General features: G+C 42.1%; 1 protein-coding gene across 4 annotated transcripts in view; it reads left to right on the top strand.

Moving 5' to 3' along the window:
• Nucleotides 1-19836, top strand: part of NAA35 (N-alpha-acetyltransferase 35, NatC auxiliary subunit) — a 114828-nt gene extending 94992 nt beyond the window's left edge. For 3 of the 4 annotated variants that reach the window (XM_077474838.1, XM_077474840.1, XM_077474841.1), the window contains 6 exons: nucleotides 315-451; nucleotides 6316-6383; nucleotides 13140-13280; nucleotides 14307-14429; nucleotides 17288-17368; nucleotides 19548-19836. In XM_077474838.1, coding sequence (XP_077330964.1) covers nucleotides 315-451; nucleotides 6316-6383; nucleotides 13140-13280; nucleotides 14307-14429; nucleotides 17288-17368; nucleotides 19548-19607 — 610 coding nt within the window. In that variant the 3' untranslated portion in view covers nucleotides 19608-19836. Of the gene's footprint in view, nucleotides 1-314; nucleotides 452-6313; nucleotides 6384-13139; nucleotides 13281-14306; nucleotides 14430-17287; nucleotides 17369-19547 lie in introns of those variants that run through there. The other variant, XR_013272138.1, reaches the window with a different exon arrangement.
• The last annotated feature ends 523 nt before the right edge of the window (nucleotides 19837-20359 follow it).

Here is a 20359-nt window from a genome sequence, read left to right as displayed (position 1 = left end):
GTACTGCATCAGAAATGAAGTGGACAGGGCTGACACCACATGCTTTGGAATTCTGACCTAAAGATACACTGTATTGTCATGTCAAAGGGGAAGGTAGGGGACACTTATTTCTGGCACATCAGCAGTTTTTTTTATGTACACACTGCAATATGTACTTGCAGTGTGTACATATTGAAATGCATGTAATGCAGACTGTTGTGTTTTTTTTTTTTTTTGCCCTAACATATGCTTTGAATCCAGGTATATATTCTGATTGGACATGTTTTGCAAATACTCCCGTTTAAGCAACTCACATGTTTGGTAAACTTATACAGGTATCTTTCTGAATTTCTATATGCATGGCTGATGTCTACACTGAGTAGGGCAGATAGCTCCCAAATAGCAGAAGAACGCATAATGGAGGAGCAACAGAAAGGGCGAAGCAGCAAAAAGACAAAGAAGAAAAAAAAAGGTAATTTTTTATATATTTTTTTTAACTTGCACATTTCAAGCACAGTGACTGCACTTCTTCACTTTTGAGTATAGCACCATTTCTCATTCACCCTCTGATGTTTATATTTTTATAAATGTGTAACTATCTGTAGCTTGAATCCTGCAACATATTTTTTTTCAACAACCACTAGTCTTTTCAACTATATCCAAAAATTTACTGAAGAAAAAAGTATCGTTGGTAGTAATCGGCATGGGTTTATGAAATGTCCTTCCTGCCAGACCAGTCTGCTAACATTCTACGAGGAAGTGAGCTGCCATCTAGATAGAAGGCCTGATTTAGTCTGGATCTTGCAAAAGTATTTGATACGGCTCCCCATAAATAATTTACAAGCTGAGGTCTGCGGGCATGGACCATAAGACCCCTTTCAGGCACTTTAGCGCTAGAAAGCACCTGAAAACCGCCTCTCGTTCATTTCAGTGTGCCTTTTCACTTGCGGGATGGGAAAAAGTCTTGCAAGCAGCATCTTTGGGGCAGGTTGGGAGCACTGTATACATGGCTCCCAAAATGTCCCTGCCCATTGGAATGAATGGGCAGCACTTTCAAAGCGCTGCAAAACTGGAGTTTTTTTTTTAACCCCTTTTATGGGGTGAGAAGTGCAGCTTAAACAGCAGTAAAGCCCAGCCCCAGTGTGAAAGAGGTTTACAGTTTTTATTCTTGGGTAAAAAACTGGATACAGGTGTGTGTCCAAAGGGTGGCGATAAATAACATGTACTCAGACTGGTCTGGTGTGCTGAGTGGGGTTCTGTCTTGGGACCAATTGTATTTAATTTATACATAAATTATAGAGGATGGGATAAATAACTCAATCTTGGTTTTTGCGGACAATACAAAAATAAGCAGGGCAATAACTTTACATCAGGATATAGAAACTTTACAGACAGACCTGAATAAAATAATGGGCAGGCAACTACACGGCAAATGAGGTTTAATGTGGAGAAATGTAAAGTAATGCACTTCGGGGCAAAAAACATAAATGCAAACTACTCATTGGGGGAGAACTGCTGGGAGAATTAAGGATAAAGAAAGATCTGGGGGTCCTAGTAGATGAGACTGAGCAATAGCATGCAATGGCAGGCTGCAGCTACCAAAGCCGGCAGAAATTTAGCATGCATAAAAAAGGGATATACTACAGAGATAAAATGACAATCCTACCACTTTATAAAACTCTGGTTAGGCCATATCTGGAGTACTGCATCCAGTTCTAGTCATCAGTCCTCAGAAGGGATGTGCTGGAACTGGAGAGAGTCCAAAGAAGGGCAATGACATTAATAAGGGAACTGGACGACCTCAATTACGAGGAACGACTACAAGCACTAAATTTATTCTCACTGGAGAAGAGACGCTTGAGGGGACATGATGGCGATTTACAAATACCTCAATGGTGATCCCAGCATAGGAAAAAACTATTCAGTCTGAGTGTAGGAGGACACGGAGCCACACAATGAGATTGGAGGAGAAGCGGTTTAACCTTAAACTGCGCAGGGGGTTTTTCACTTAGGGCAATAAGGCTGTGGAACTCACTTCCACAATTGATGGTTGCAGCGGGGAGTATAGATATTTTTAAGACTCTTGGATGTGCATTAGGGTTGCACTGATACTAGTATCGGTGCCAATACCGAGTATTTGCCAGAGTACTTGCACTCAGGCAAAGGCTCTCAATGCTTCACATGAATACCGTATATACTCGAGTATAAGCCGAGATTTTCAGCCTCTTTTTTGAGGCTGAAAGTGCCCCCCTCGGCTTATACTCGAGTCATCGCCGTCTGACTGCTCGATCAGCGTATCGAGCAGACAGACGGCGGACATACTACAATTTGAAAGCCGCGCCTCCTTCTCCGCCTCCGCCTGTGATAGGCGGAACACTGAATTTCCCAGCAGCCTGTGTTCCGCCTATCACGGACATCGTCTCATCCTCGTCCGTAGTACGAGGATGAGACGATATCGGTGATAGGCGGAACACAGGCTGCTGGGAAATTCAGTGTTCCGCCTATCACAGGCGGAGGCGGAGGCGGGGCTTTTGAATTTTAGAATGGCCGCCGAGGCGATCCTGGCAAGGCACGGGACGGAGGCAAGGCACGACACGACACGACACGGGACGGAGGCAAGGAGGCAAGGCACGGCACGGGACGGAGGCAAGGAGGCAAGGCACGGGACGGAGGCAAGGAGGCAAGGCACGGGACGGAGGCTCGGGACACAGGTAGGCTGGACACACACACACACACACACACACGGACACACACACGGACACACACACGGACACACACACGGACACACACACGGACACACACACGGACACACACATGGACACACACACGGACACACACACGGACACACACACGGACACACACACGGACACACACACGGACACACACACACGGACACACACACACGGACACACACACACGGACACACACACACGGACACACACACACGGACACACACACACGGACACACACACACGGACACACACACACGGACACACACACACGGACACACACACACGGACACACACACACGGACACACACACACGGACACACACACACACGGACACACACACACACACACACACACACACACACACACACACACACACACACACGGACACACACACACACACACGGACACACACACACAGGGATGGATGGATGGAGACACACACACACAGGGATGGATGGATGGATGGAGACACACACACACAGGGATGGATGGATGGATGGACACACACACACACAGGGATGGATGGATGGATGGACACACACACACACAGGGATGGATGGATGGACACACACACACACAGGGATGGATGGATGGACACACACACACACAGGGATGGATGGATGGATGGACACACACACACAGGGATGGACGGACACACAGGGACGGACACACACACAGGGATGGACAGGCATATCTCACCCTCGGCTTATACACGAGTCAATAAGTTTGCCAGTTTTTTTGGGGGTAAATTGGGGGCCTCGGCTTATATTCGGGTCGGCCTATACTCGAGTATATACGGTACCTTAGCATTGCGAAAGTCAGTGGGTGGAGAAGCGGAGCGAATCGAGAGTCCTGGCACAGTGGAGAGCGAGTCCTTGCAGCGGAAAGTAAGCTGGCAGGGGTGTGGATCGCAGCTGCCGGTCAGAATCGATGACCCGGGCCATCAGAATAGTTAACAGAAGTGACGGCCCATGTCTCCGTCACACTGTACGCTGCGATGCTCATCTTGGTACACCCTGCACTCTGCCTCAGTAATCCTGCAGTCACAAGGCGCCAGCGTACATCTTGTTACACCCAGCCCATATAGTTCACTAATTATATGGGCTGGGTGTAACAAGGTGGCGGCTGCTGCATTCTGACTAGGCTTACTGAGGCTGAGTGCAGGTGCAGATGGGCTCTTGTATAGTTACTCTCTTTATATCGTTGATTTCATTTTTTAATGCCAGGCTGCCAGCAATTATCAGTGCCACTGCCTGACAAATCCGTTCCACCTACCCTGTTTCCCCAAAAATAAGACCTAGCGTGATTGTCGGTGATGGCTGCAATATAAGCCCTACCCCCAAATAGTTAAAGTCCTTGTAGGTCTTATTTTCAGGGTAGGGCTTATTTTTGGGGAAAATGGGGTAGGGCTTATTTGGGGGGGTAGGGCTTATATTGCAGTCATCACCAACAATCACGCTAGGTCTTATTTTCGAGGAAACTGGGTACCATTGCCCACAAGTGCCAGCCATCAGTTCTGAATCGGTGCTCATAAGTGCCAGCCATCAGTGTCCATCAGTCAGTGCCCATAAGTGCTACCTTTCAGTGATGCAAATCGGTGCCACATGTTGGTGCCACCTAACCGTGCCAGGCATTAGTATCTGTATTGTGCTGTCACTTGCCATTAAAAAGAATCGGTATCGGCGAGTGAATTTCAGCACTCCCTAGGGCACCTTTGGGGAAAAAAAAAACGTCCTGAATAAAAACAAATGCTACGCCAAGTAAATGGATACCTAAAATTGCGCACACTCGTGGAATGGCGCCACATTTCGGTACTTAAAAAATCTCCATAGGCGACACTTTAAAATTCTTTACAGGTTACATGTAAAAGGAGGTCTTGGGCTATAATTATTGCTCTTACTCTAATGTTCGTGGTTATACCTCACATGTGTGGTTTGAACGTTGTTTACATATGCAAGCGTGACCTACGTATGCGTTTGCTTCTGTGTGCGAGCACACTGGGGCGCTTTAATTTAATTTTTTTTTTCCTGTAAACATCCCATTTAGTAGGAATAGTGTGCGACAGGTCCTCTTTATGGAGAGATGTCACATCAACTCCCAGGCTGGAAAACCTGAGATCCCCAAAAAAATAATGAACGATCTCTCCCCCCCCCTCTCTCCCTGGAGAACACAATGGCTTAGCAGGAGGGATGTCTGTCAACACAGACTGGGTTGATGGGGGAATAATGTGAAAGAAATTTGCTCTGATTATGACTGGCTTTAGACCTTGTCAGAAGCACAGGTTAAACTAGGCCACTTTTGTAATTTCCTTTGAGTGGCATTTTCACAAGACTTGGCAAAACCATAGATACTTTTATATTAATGCGTTGAGAAACTGCACACGTCACAATCTATGTAAATTTTTCCTCATCCATGTCCTTCCTCATACTATCAAAATTTTAAATTAAAATGTCATCCCTGGGTCTCTGTATCTCTGTGCTTTCCTATGCTTCTCAATGCAATAGGGGCAATTCAAAGCTGATGGGATTGGCAGGGTACTGTACGTGGCTTTTTGAAAACCTCACAGCACCCTGCTGCAGTACTCTTAGGAGTCCACAGCCCTGATGCAAACAGTAGACTGGCTCATAGGAGAAATTATTCAAATATCAAAAAGCCTTGGTGGGTGGATGTATGCCAGGACTGTGTATTCCTAGACATTGCATGTAAGACTGCCCAAGGTAATGCCCACATATGTGACGTTGAGCCTCCAAGTTTAAAATAATTGAAATCCAGTGAATGAAAAGGATGGACAATGCTGGAAGTCCTCCAGCCAGGAAATGAGGCAGGCTCTATCTGACTTGCACTTCATCATACACACAATAAGAAGCTCACAAAATGCAGTGAAATCAGAACAGGCAATTGCAGTACAAGAGTGGTGTGCAAGACGGAAAGTAAGGCTTTGACCCAAATTTACTACTAGATTTTTTTACCTTTTTAGTAAGAGTTAGTGTTTAGTTTTAACGACCTAAATAAATGATGGCAATCATGAAGAATTGTATAAAAATGATTAATGTCTGAGTAGTTACATGCTTTATAACTTTCTGGGATTGGTGTCAGCAACGCCAAATATGTTAAAGTGCACCTACACTATTATACTGAACTTCTGTAATTCATCCTCCAAACTAACCACAATAATACCCTCTACTCCATTTCTTACCCTTGTTCATATCTGATAAAAATCCTTCTTGGGGCAGTCCTGGATAGCAACCACCATCTAGAATGGCCCAGTGCTAGCCTAGGAGGTCCTAAAAGGATCTTTGCCCAAGGAGAAGACCTTGCATAGGATGTGGCTCTGACAAATGGCCCATATGGGTAAGGTTGGATAGGGGGATGTCGATGCTGTTTTTTAAAGGAAGGTGGGTTAGAGGAGTTTAGTGTGTACTCATCCTTGCTTTGAAAAACATTTGGTTACATAATAGTATATTTTTATAAAATAACAGAATGCATTCTAAAATCAATAGGACATTTATCCTGTGAAACCGTTTTTTCCCCAAGATTTTGAGTTGCAAGTAGTGTTTTTTTTTTTTTTTTTTTTTTTTTTTTTTTAATGGTACTTGTTTTGCAGTTCGGCCTCTGAGCAGAGAGATCACGCTAAGCCAAGCCTACCAGAATATGTGTGCGGGGATGTACAAGGTAAATGCAAACTTTAACCTTACTGTCTTAAATAGAACTAGGCCGACAAGTATCCGACAGCTGAGAAGAGGGATGCTAAGAGCCCAATCCTGACATGTTGGTAGCTATAGTCAGTGGCACTGATTGTTTGGGAAAAGCCTTACAGGCTAGTCGATTGTGCACATCCAGTTAGCCTCTACAGTGGCTATACAAGGTCTACACACCTGTTAAAATTTCAGGTTTCTGATGTAAAACAAATGATACAGATAAATTATTTCAGAACATTTTCCACCTTTTTAGAACCCCCTTCACACTGAGGCGTGGGCCGCGTTAGCAATAAAGCACTGCTCGTTTTACCCGCGCTGGGTGGGACCAGGGCACGCTTAACCCAAAAGAAGGGGTTCACAGCACCTGAAAAACGCTTCGCAAGCGCTGCCAATTGATTTCAATGGTAGGGTTGGTTTAGGAGCGGTGTGTACACTGCCCCAAAGACACTGCTTTCAGGAATTTTTTTCTTCTGTCCTGCAAGCACACTGCCCCAGTGTGAAAGCACTTAGGCTTTCACACTGGGGAGGCGGTTTACAGGCTCTATTTTTAGCGCTAAAACACCTGTAAAGAGCCTTCACTGTGAAAGGGGTGTTGATGTGACTTATAAACTGTACAACGCAATTGAAAAACAAACTGAAATCTCTTTTTTTTTGGGGTGGCGGGGAATAAACTAAAATATAACATGAGTTTTAGCTGTGTTCAGAATTAAGCAATCACATTCAAACGCATGTTAAATAGGCGTCAGTACACACCTGCCATCATTTAACCACTTAAGGACCAGGCCTCTTTTTCAGACTTGGTGTTTACATGTTTAAAACAGTTTTTTTTTAGCTAGAAAATTACTTAGAACCCCCAAACATTTTATATTGTTTTTTTTCTAACACCCTAGAGAATAAAATGGCGGTCATTGAAATACTTTTTTTCACACCGTATTTGCGCAGCGGTCTTACAAGCGCACTTTTTTTGGAAAAAATTCACTTTTTTGAATAAAAAAATAAGACAACAGTAAAATTAGCCCAATTTTTTTTTATATTGTGAAAGATAATGGTACGCCGAGTAAATTGATACCCAACATGTCACGCTTCAAAATTGCACCCGCTCGTGGAATGGCGTCAAACTTTTAGCCTCAAAAATCTCCATAAGCGACATTTAAAAAATTCTACAGGTTGCATTTTTTGCGTTAGAGGTCTAGGGCTAGAATTATTGCTCTCGCTCTACCGATCGCGGCGATACCTCACATGTGTGGTTTGACCACCGTTTTCATATGCGGGCGCTACTCACGTATGCGCTCGCTTCTGTGCGCAAGCTCGTCGTGACGGGGTGTTTTAAATTTTTTTTTTTTTTTCTTATTTATTTTAATTGATTTTATTTATTTTTACACTGTTTTTAAAAAAAAAAAAATGGATCACTTTTATTCCTATTACAAGGAATGTAAACATCCCTTGTAATAGAAAAAAGCATGACAGGTGCTCTTAAATATGAGGTCTGGGGTCAAAAAGTCCTCAGATCTCATATTTGGGCTAAAATGCAAAATGCAAAAAAAAAAAAAAAAAAAAAAATCTGACATTTAAAAAAAATATACCTTTAAGAGGTATGGGCGGAAGTGACGTTTTGACGTCGCTTCTGCCCTCCTATGGTATAGAGACGAGTGGGGGCCATCTTAGCCTCACTTGTCTGTATGCCCAGCAGATGAAAGGACCCGATCACCTCCGCCGCTACCGACGGCTCCGGTAAGCGGCGGGAGGGGGGTGCCACCTCTCCCGCCGCCGATAGCGGTGATCTCGCGGCGAATCCGCCGCGGAGACCACCGTTATCGTACAGCCGACCGCCGCCTGAAGAGATGGATATCTCGGTTGTGGCAGCAGCTGCTGCCGTTACCGAGATATCCTTCTTCAAAAATAGGACGTACATCGTCCGGCGGTCGGCAAGTGGTTAAAGTGCCTCTGATTAACCCCAAATAAAGTTCAGCTGTTCTAGTAGGTCTTTCCTGACATTTTATTAGTCACATCCTACAGCAAAAGCCACGGTCCACAGAGAGCGTTCAAAGCATCAGGGATCTCATTGTTAAAAAGGTATCAGTCAGGAGAAGGTACAAAAGAATTTCCAAGGCATTAGATATACCATGGAACACAGTGAAGACGGTCATTAAGTGGAAGAAAAATGGCACATTGGTGATATTAGTAAGAACTGGACGTTCCTCCAAAATTGATGGCAAAGACGAGAAGAAAACTGGTGAGGGAGGCTGCCAAGGAGCCTACAGCAACATTAAAGGAGCTGCAGGAATATCTGGCAAGTATTGGCTGTGTGGTACATGTGACAAAAATCTCCCATATTCTTCAAATGTCTGGGATATGGGGTAGGGTGGCAAGACAGAAGCCTTTTCTTACAAAGAAAAACATCCAAGCCTGGATAAATTTAGCAAAAAGACATCCAAAGTCTCCCAAAAGCATGTGGGAAAATGTGTTATGGTCTGATGAAACCACATTTGAACCTTTTCCCCATAATTCCAAAAGATATGTTTGGTGCAAAATAACACTGTACATCACCAAAAGAACACCATATTCACCGTGAAGCATGGTGTTGGCAGCATCATGCTTTGGGGCTGTTTTTATTCAGCTGGAACAGGGGTCTTAGTCAAGGTAGAGGGAATTATGAACAGATCCCAATACCTTCAGGCTTCTGCCAGAAAGCTGAACATGAAGAGGCACTTCAGCTTTTAGCATGACAACGACCCAAAGCATCCATCCAAATAAACAAAGGAATGGCTTCACCAGAAGAATATTAAAGTTTTGGAATGGCCCAGACCTTTATCTAGTTGAAAATCTGTGGGGTGATCTGAAGAGGGCTGTGCACAGGAGATGCACTGCCTACTCTTTGCAAAGTCAAGATGTGCCATGCTGATACACTCATACCCAAAATGACTGAGTGCTGTAATAAAATCAAAAGGTGCTTCAACAAATTATTAGTCTAAGGGTGTGGTGTTTTTTTTTTTTACACCACCTAAAAGATTTAACTTTGTTGTTCAACTGAGTTGTACAGTTTAACCACTTTCAGACCGGACCATTTTGCTGGCTTAAGACCAGACCACTTTTTGCGATTCAGAACTGCGTCATTTTAACTGGCAATTGCGAGGTAATGCGACATGGCACCCAAACAAAAATTTTCCCCCACAAATAGAGCTTTCTTTTGGTGGTATTTGATCACCCCTGCGTTTTTTATTTTTTGCGCTATAAACAAAAAAAAGAGCGACAATTTTGAAAAAAAATGCATTATTTTTTACTTTTTGCTATAATAAATATCCCCCCAAAAATATGTAAAAAAAAAATTTTTTTTCCTCACTTTAGGCTGATACGTATTCTTCTACATATTTTTGGTAAAAAAAAAATCACTAAGTGATTGGTTTACAAAATAGGGGATAGTTTTATGGCATTTTTATTAATCATTTTCTTTTACTTGTAATGGCGATCAGCGATTTTTATTGTGACTGCAACATTATGGCGGACACATTGGATATTTTTGACACATTTTTGGGACCAAAAATTTACTGGTTCCTGTGTAAATGGCACTGGCAGTGATGGGGTTAACCAGGGGGTGCAAATGTAGGGGTTAAATGTGTCCTAGGGGCGTGTTACTAACTGTGGGGGGGCGTGACTGTGTGTTAGTGAACACTGATCTCTGCTCCAATCACAGGGAGCAGAGATCAGTGTCACTTGATGCTAGGCAGAACGGGGAGATGCTGTTTACATTGGCATCTCCCCGTTCAGCCTCCCTGTGAGACGATTGTGGTTATCCCCGTGGCGATCGAGTCCGCGGGACCCGCGACCAGACTCACGGGAGTCCCGACCGGCGCGCATTCGATGCCACGGCGGCATTCTTAAAGGGATGTACCTGTACGCCCGTATGCCTGTCTGTGCCATTCTGCCAACTTGCATCGTCATGCGTCGGTCGGGAAGTGGTTATAGGTCACATTAAAGGTGGAAAAGGTTCTGAAAAAAAAAGCTGGTCCTTGCTGAACTGGCGGAATTCCGATCCATGTATGACTGGTATGGACAGCCTACATATATTTGATTTTTATAATTTGGCCACAAGTCTATTTTCGGCTCTGTTCAAACCAGTGCAGTGTGAACCTAGCTTTAAAGGGACCCTCTAATTTTGTCCATTGACGGCAAAGTGAGTCTTTTTTTTTTTTTTTTTTTTAGTCCACACACACCTTGACCCACTTATGCTCTCCTTGCCCACCCTCCAACATTGCCCTGTTATTCAAGGGTCAACCCGGAGTAATATACTGTTGACAATAATAGTGTTGACCTTGTCGTCTTCACATAATACTGTACTGGCCTAGTAATTGGCAACTAGGCCCATGCACTCCATCATGAGAAGAGTTCACATTCTTTACCATATTCAAAAGCACCAGGTGTGGCATTAAGATTCTGAAGGAACAGTATGAAAGCGAGGTGAACATGAGTATGTGGGTCGGTGAATGGGTTTTAAAGAGATTTTGTCACTTTGGCCCTTAAAGAACAACTTCAGGAGGCTGTTTATATTGACACTGCATAATTCCTGTATGGCTTCCATTCTACTTCAATACACCATGATTGGTATCTTTGTACAACTTATCCAAAAATAATGAATCCTGCTTTCATATGCATCACTTTTAATTAAAGTGAGCTGTGAATTTCCTTTTCAACCACTAGATGGTGCTATGCACAGAAGCTGTGTGCTTAGAGGTACGAATAGTAACTGTGCCTTTCTTACTTGCCTACAGATAATCACAAAAACGTTGCTACAATATATTTTTCCACATTTAGTGGGTGGTAGGCTTAATTTTGGATATGTTTAAAAAAACTCATTTTATGCCCGATTACATAAAACCCCCAAACCATTATATATTTTCTGAAAGCAGACAACTTAGAGAACAAATTGGTGGTAGTTCCAATTTTTTTTTTTTTTTGTCACACGATATTACTGCAGAAGTCTAGGAAATGCATAATTCAGTAAAAAAAACTACACTGAAGTTTACACAAAAGTAATAACCCAATTTTTTTACAAAATAAAGATGAGGTTGCGCTGAGTAAATGGTTACCCAACATGTCAAACTTAAAATTTTCGTGCGCCATTTGAAATGGAGACAAACTTCAGTACTCTGTATTTTCCATAGGCGATGCTTTAAAAGCTCCTCAGGTCATAAGTTTATTGTTGGACGAGGTCTGGTGCTAGAAATATTGCTCTCACTCAGACGTACATGGTGATATGTAATGTGTATCACAATCATGGTTTTCACTTTGCATTACACTTTTTTTTCCGGCAATGCTGGCCGAGAACACTGGTGGTCAAAGACATTGCTTTCTGAGCCAACAAGGAGGGGGGGGGGGGGGAGAGCAGGCGTGAGTTGGCTTGGCTCCCTCCTCTCTACCCGGCGCCACCTGCTATGCTTGTCCTAGGTCCGCAACGGTGCTAGAGCTGCACAGGATACATAGGGGGGGGGGGATAAGCACGTGTTACCACGGGGGTGTGGAAGCAATCTGGCAGCAATGCATCCACCTGACAGGCAGGAGTCTGGTTGTCAGATATACACAGTGTGTAAACCCCTCCCCGTATCAGAGGGGTTAAAGGGTAACTACACTTTTGTTGGGCAAAATATAGCACATAAAATTGCTACGCAAGCCATATTTAACCTCCCTGTCAGATTTTTGAATGTTAAAGCGGTACATTGTTTTGCATAGAAATGTGGCGTTTTATATTGTAGGCCTGTAATTCTTAAGGATAACTCAAATCTGTCCAAACGAGTCTAGTAGACAATCCCGGGTATGATAAAGTTTGAAATGCAAAATCATCAATTTTAATATAACTAACTCTAAATTATAAAAAATAGAATAAAATGTATTCAATAATGTAATCAATTCAAAAACGCTGACATTTTCGCAGAATCGTCGCTGTGGTCACTTTCAGTGTCAGATAACTAATTTCCCCACCAATCACTATTGCTCGATTCTGCAAGTGATTTTAATTTACTATTGCGGTTTTCTAGCTCGTCTAAAACTGCTTTTGACATAGAGGGGCGCTTTTTTGGATGCCATGGACATTCTCAAGTTTGCAGGCAGAAAAAAAAATCCCAGTATAATATAAATGTGCAGGCGGGGCATTGGACAGAGCATTAGGGACAAAAGGATGATTTGCTACAGTAATGTAATCTTAGATTACAGTTTTATGATGTGTAAATTTTTGAATTTGCCACCGGGCTCTGCCCCCATGTGTCGTGATGCTTGCAGGGAATGGAGCCCGGAACAGTATCGGAGGATCCTGGGGACAAGGTAAGTAACCTGTACCAGGATACTGCCATGCAATCTTGAGTGTGGCTTGGGGTTACCGATTTTGATATTGAAAATTAACCCCGAGCCACACTCGGGAATACTACTAGGGAGCTATTAAAAATGACCTTTCCTTTTCAGCCTGCAGCTCTGTATATTTCTATACAATGCAATATGGCAATCTGGATGCCTTCTATAAGGAGTTGGTGTACAGAACGCCCCCAGAAAATGTCTTTAGTGTGGGGGGGGGGGGGCCCATGATGGCTGTATTTAAATTGCTGCACCACTGTTCAATAAATAAGCAAACTTTCTGACAGTCGTCATAAACTTGAAGAGGTTTACGTTTCTAACAAAAATAAGGATAGCGTCTGATCTAAAATTTGATTTCTTAATTGTCTGAAATTTTACATTTGCTATTTAGACAATGATTGCCTTTGACATGGATGGCAAAGTGAGAAAACCCAAATTTGAGCTGGACAGTGAACAAGTTCGGTATGAACACAGATTTGCACCATTCAACAGTGTTATCACGCCACCACCAGTGCATTATTTACAGTTTAAAGTAAGTTTCTATTTTTACCTAAATATGCTCATCAAAAATGGAGGGCTTGCAGTGTCAGTGTGGGTGCTCAAACCTATCCTCCATCCTGGCCTGCTGCAGCACAGTATGCCGCTTTCTTTTCGGTAACAGAGATTAACCATACTTTTCTGTCAGGTCAACCCCGGCTTGTGTAAAAACTGTTACTACTTACTGTGGCTGGAATAAAATTTGTGTGTGTGTGTGGGATTTTTTTTTTTTTTTTAAGGTGGTGGGGTGGGCGGCTTTGTTGCATTATAAGCATGGTACGATATTATCCTGCTGGCTGTTTCCTGTGTTTCAGGTATGTGCTCTCATTACAGCAGTTGAAGGGTGCTATATGCTAAGTAAAATAAAATACATTTATGTGTGACTGTGTATTTTACTAGATCCAGTGTATTGAAAGTCCCAGTTGCGAGCCCCACCTCTTTGATACCTGAGAGTAAATTTAAAACAAAATGGATTTTTTTTATTGGGACAGGATGGGACTTGTCATGTTGGATATAGATCTGTATAGAGCACAAACTAAAAGGGCTGTATTTATTGTGGTGTAGTAGTACAGGCACATCAGTCCCTGCCCTCAAAGCGCTTAGTGTGCATACATAATCACCCACATATGGACCAATTTAGACACAAGCCAATTAACCTACCAGAGCATGTCTTTTGAGTACCCAGAGGAAACCCCACACAAGCACAGGGAGAACATGCAATCTCCATGTAGGTAGTGTCCTGGGTGGGATTCGACTCCAGAGCTGCAAGAAAGAAGTGCTAGCCGTTGTGTAGTCGCATACATCAATGCTGACCTGGCCCTGGATGTTGGGGGTTGATGCACAGAATTCTATGTATATTAGGTTATGTAATAAAGTGCTCTGTGCAATAAAATTACTGTGAAAGGTAGATTCAGCTAAATTATTCCTCTGGTTTCTTAGCTAAGCACATAAATTGTTGCCTTATGAAATTTACTTCCCTGCTGAAATATGTGGTCTGATCTGTCTTGCTTTCACTTCCAAGGAAATGTCTGATTTAAACAAGTACAGTCCCCCACCCCAGGCTTCAGATTTGTACATGGCAGCAAGCAAACATTTTCAACAAGCAAGGATGATTTTAGAAAATATTCCAAATCAAGACCAAGAGGTGAATTTTTTGTTTACTTATTTGCAACATAGTGTCTGGGATTATCTTTAAAATGTCACTTTTACTCATGTTATTTATACTTTTTTTTTTTTTTCCTTTACTTTTGTAAAAACTTTTGTCATGCTGTGGTGTAGACTATATTTTTACAACTAATTTATTTGTCCTGGGACTTTAAATGAGCCACAGCACATATGACTAATGAATAACTGGTTTCCAACCTTGTTTAATGAATAAATATTGCATACACAGAGGATAAAATGGTAACGAGCTGATTTTATCAAGCCATATTAACCACTTAAGCCCCGGACCAATTTGCAGCCAAAGGACCAGGCCCCTTTTTGCGATTCGACACTGCATCACTTTAACTGACAATTGCGCGGTCATGAGACGTGGCTCCCAAACAAAATTGGCGTCCTTTTTTTCCCATAAATAGAGCTATCTTTTTGTGGTATTTGATCACCCCTGCGGTTTTTATTTTTTGTGCTATAAACAAAAATAGAGCGACAATTTTGAAAAAAATCAATATTGTTTACTTTTTGCTACAATAAATATTTCCCAAAAATATATAAAAAAAAAACTTATTTTTTTTCCTCAGTTTAGGCCGATACATATTCTTCTACATATTTTTGGTAAAAAAAAAATCGCTATTAGCGATTGGTTTGCGCAAAAGTTATAGCATTTACAAAATAGGGGATAATTTTATAGCATTTTTATTATTATTTTTTTTTACTAGTAATGGCGCCGATCAGCGATTTTTATTGTGATTGCGACATTATGGCGGACACATCGGACATTTTTGACACATTTTTGGGACCATTGTCATTTATACAGCAATCAGTGCTTTTTAAATGCACTGATTCCTGTGTAAATGACACTGGCAGTGAAGGAGTTAACCACCAGGTGGCAGTGTAGGTGTTATGTATGACGTTTTTTTTTTTATTGTAGGGGATCGTGGCCTGGCATGTGACGTCACTGATCGTCTTTCCTATAAAAGGGAAGAGGCGATCGGTGACAGCCACACTAGGAAGCACGGGGAGAGGTTTGTTTATACAGACCTCTCCTCGTTCTTCAGCTCTGTGACCCGATCGCGGGACACCAGCGGTGATCGGGTCCGCTGGTCCCGCAGCCACGGTCACAGAGCTCAGGACCCCGGACCAACGGCTGGGCACTTAAAAAGCAACGTACAGGTACGTTCTTGTGCTGTGCCATTCTGCCGTCGTATATGTTCAGGAGGTGGTCCTTAAGTGGTTAATGCATTTCATACCCAATTAAATATAATGTTGACCATATACAATCCAACTGGCAATACATGATTAACACAAACCTTGCATACATTGTTTCTTGACTTTATGCACTCTTCAGGAGTAGATGCAAGTGTAGTATCTAAGATAAAATATCAGGCATGTAATATCCCTACTGGTACAGTACTTTGAAAAAGTATACATACCCCTTGACATTTTCCACAATTTGTCATGTTACCAAAAACGTAAATGTATTTTATTGGGTCTTTATGTGATAAACTAACACAAAGTGGCACATCATTGTGAAGCGGAAGGTTTTTTTTTTTTTTTTTTTTATTTTTTTTTTTACAAATGGCTGAAAAGTGTGGTGTGCATTTGTATTCAGCCCCTTTTACTCTGATGCCCCTAACTAAAATCTAATGGAACTAATTGCCTTTAGAAGTCACCTAATGGGTAAAGTCCACCTGTGTGTAATTTGTGAAGCCCTCAGGGATTTGTTAAAGAACCTAAGTTAAAAAAAAGCATTATAAAGGCCAAGGAGCACACCAGACAGGTCAGGGATAACCTTGTGGAGAAGTTTAAAGCAGGGTTAGGTTATAAAATAAAAAAAATCCCAAGCTTTGAACATCTCACGGAGCACTGTTCAAGCCATCATCTGAACATGGAAAGAGTATGACACAACTGCAAACCTACCGAGACATGGCCGTTCACCTAAACTGACAGACCACGCAAGGAGAACATTAATCAGAGAAGCAGCCAAGAGCCCCATGGTAACTCTGGAGGAGCTGCAGAGATCCACAGCTCAGGTGGGAGAATCTGTCCACAGGACAACTATTAGGCACTCCACAAATCTGGTCTTTATGGAAGAATGGCAAGAAGAAAGCCATTGTTGAAAGAAGGCCATATGAAGTCCAATTTGCAGTTTGCGAGAAGTCATGTGGGGGACATGGCAAACATGTGGAAGAAGGTGCTCTGGTCAAATGAGACCAAAATTAAAGTCCCAGGACAATAAAATTAGTTTCATGGAGATATTAATGAAGGGATGGAGGAACATTATGGGGTGCACCAGGCCACATTCACCAGACTGTATACATAATTGTGTTGTTTATTCTTAAAATAGGAAAGGAGGACCCTCACCATGCCAACATCCAAAATTTGTATATAAGGATTGGGACACTCAAAAAATTGGTGGACTTTGTGGGCACATAATGAGGAAAAAAAATCATTAAAGTAGAAGTTCTATTACAGGATGATTAAAAAAAACATGCAAACACCATGTATAGACAGTTACCCAATAATGCAGTTAGAGGGAAGAGAAAAGCTGTATGCACCGGAGTAGCTTCCAAGAGGGTGTAAACTCTCCTCGCCTACACGGCATTATCTGTTTGGGCCTCAACAATAGACCTTCCCATTTGGGATAAGTGTTAAATTTATACACAAAGATGTGCTATTGGTTTTCCCAATTTTATTTCAAGGGTTATGTGCTACATCTCACTATGCAATGCCACATTAGGTGGTACACCCATTATTGTACAAATGTAGCTCCAGATTTATAGTAACAGAAAAAAATGTACACTTCCTTTCTTGAGAAACCTTAACTGGATTGTGTTTCCTCAGGTCAACGAAATTTTGAAGGTTGCCAAAAACAACATAGTAGTGATGAAATTACTTGCTGGTGGCCACAAAAAGGATTCAAAGGTAATCTTTGAGAATTTAGATTATGATTTAATATACTCAGTTTTTATTCTCCATGATGTGATGCTCCCTAAAATGTCTGGCAGTTGGTTCTGAACAGGGGGTAAGGAAAGGTTAAAGTCTTGGTCTAGTTTTATGTGATGTATCCCTCACATCCTGTCTTGGTGACATGACACATAGAGAAAGCAGGGGCAAAGATGGGAAGAAAAGTTTATTTTTAACTTGAATAGAGAAGTGTTAGACATTGGATATGAAGTAATGCATTCCCGTCTAATCAGATTCTTTGCCAATACAGCAAAATGTATTTGTTCCACTAACAACATTTTTGTAAAATATAACTAAAGCTGGCCGTACATTAGTAGAGTTATAAAGGAACATTCTTACGGAAGTTCCCATCTGTTCCCTTTCTGACTTGATGAATGTCCTTCAAAATGTTGTATGCATTTAACTTTAGATTTTGGAATGAATGTCATTCCAAATGAAAACCACTTACACTATTAAAAAACTATTTTGTTCGAGAAACAATTTTCATCCTGCTCCTTCAAGTTTACTAGTCACGGAGGTTAAAAACAATTGTAGATTTGCCAACACTGATTCAAAAATAGAATAAATATTCCAAAAGTTTTCAAAGGAAATTCTTAGTGTATGGCTACCTTGAAGCTGATTTCTAGCTTCTCTATCACTTATAGGCCTTGTGCACACAGAGTTTAAATACACGCTGCTTATACAGGCGTTCAGCTTTTTTCCTTTTTTTTCTTGTAAAACCTTTCTGGTTTTACATCAGAAAAAGGCAGTGTTGAGGTCCAGGACTTTGTTCTTGCCTAAGGTAGTTTCTGCCTTTTATCACAACATTATTGTTCTGTTATTGCTTTGACCTCATATGCTGTCTGCTTCAGGCATAAGGTCTTTTAAAGTTATATTGAAGGCTAAAATTTAAAAAAAATTAAAGTTATACTTGCCAGCTCTGTGTAGTGGTTTTGCACAGTGAAGCCCAATCCTCCTCTTCTCAGGTCCCCTCCTGGCTGCTGCTCCTCTTTTATGAGCGACTCCATTGCAAGCCATTTGCTATAGGGGCACTTGTCTGTTCTCACACCCTACTCTGTGTGAATGTAAGACGCACATAATAGGGCTTGGCTTAACCGCATCCAATTCATATAACATGAATTGGACCGGCTTTCAATGGAGCCAGTTCATACATGTGTGGGGGAGGCACAGTGCAGTTTAATAAAGGGTTCTTTTTACCAGACATCCAGTTCAGTTGTGATGTCTGGTAAAAAGTTGCACCTGAATGGCACCGGCCTGCCGCACTGAAACCGTGGCTGTATAGGTGTGGACCCAGCCTTAGTGTTTTGTTTGCTGTGTTGCCCATCCTTCATTTGGACCTTCCAAAGGTTTAAGATGCCCTGTGTCCCTCAATAAGAAAGGAAAAAAAAAAATCTTTGACTGTAGGCACAGGAGTGCCTAGGTACATGAAGTGAACTGCTTTTTATTAGGAACAGTTTCAAACAAAAAAGGTACAACTTTAAGTATACTGCTTAGGCACAATTAAAATTTCTAGATATTATCTATAGCATTGCATTTAACTTTTTGAGTTGAGGTCCACTGTAACTTGAGGCCGGGTTCACATATGCTGCGCCCGTGGTTCACAACATGGGGTCCGGTGTGTCCCTGTTCATGGATTCAGGTGCATATTGGGTCCAAATTTTTGCCTGAATTTGCACCTGAATCTGAAACAAAGATGCACAGGACCCTTTTTAAATGCGGACCGTAGCCGCCCTGGAGCTATGTGAACCGGCTCCATTGAGAGGCGATCACGATCTCCTGTCATGCAAATTGGATGTGGAGGAAACCTGCCTCCACTTCGCATATGTGTGTGAACCCAGCCTGACTTTCTCCTCTTCCCCACTATGCAGCACTGGCTGCTGAGTGGGGACTGTTCCTAAACCCAAGTGCGGTTGATGGGGAATAGGCTGGTAGTGGGGGGTCATTAGCCCTGCATAAGTTCTAATTAGACTGATTTTAGAGCTTACAAATAGCTTTTTCATTTGTCCTCTGCATGAGAGTACAGGCCCCATGAATCGGTTGCGATGCCTTAAATGGAATAATTACCGTTTTGCTTACTTAATGAAGGCATTTAATTTGCGTAAAATGTGTTTTCACCCCCTTTTTTATTTTTATGCAGATTCCACCTGAGTTTGATTTCTCTGCACACAAATACTTTCCTGCGGTAAAACTGGTATAAGGAATCGGCAGAAAGACACTGTAATCCATCGTCCATGGAGTGTGGTTTTGGTCTGTGTGTGGTGGTGACTGCAGGGCCCATTGTAAAGACAAATTTTTTCTTTTTTAATGCACTGGTTACTTTTTATGTAAAGCCACAAGATGTGGACCCGTTTTGTAAATCGGCTATGTTGGATCTATTTCATGTGTGCAAAGGCCTTTGTTTTTCATTAAATATTTAAAATGCACAATGTGGTTTTATTTAGATTTGTTTGTATTGCTTTTTTCTTTTCTTTGTATGGACCCTTAAGTCTTGTTTACATTGGACGTATGTATTCGTGCCTAGTGTAAGGGCCATGTTTATCTGCATGGGGATTCACATGTGTTCCATGCAACCCTGTCCCCTGGGTGTGTTGGGGGGGCCGTGCAACCACATGGATGTCCGGTGGCTGAGTCCCTACTGACCACTATGGGACTGCCTGCATGGAACACGTGCATTTCCATGCAGGTCTACACAGCCCTCACGTGGGGCCTTAGGTACAGCCACATTGAGGGATCCTCTCTCTGGGAGCAGTGATTTGGCTTTGCTTGCACATGACATTGAACATTAAGTATAGGAGAAGGAATAACACTTTAATTTTGCCCATACTAAAACAGAAGATTGTAAGGAAGGATATGTTTTGTTGCTCTAGCCAACAAACTAAATTTCCAAGAAGGTCATCAACACTTTTGGCAATGTGTGCTGTCACTTACCTGAGGTACTGTGCATCCGGA

This window comes from Lithobates pipiens, unplaced genomic scaffold (genome assembly GCF_037356315.1).
Source record: "Lithobates pipiens isolate NorthernLeopardFrog02 unplaced genomic scaffold, aLitPip1_a1.2 Scaffold_13, whole genome shotgun sequence".
Taxonomy (NCBI): Eukaryota; Metazoa; Chordata; class Amphibia; order Anura; family Ranidae; genus Lithobates; species Lithobates pipiens.
This window is presented reverse-complemented; position numbering and strand designations above follow the sequence as displayed.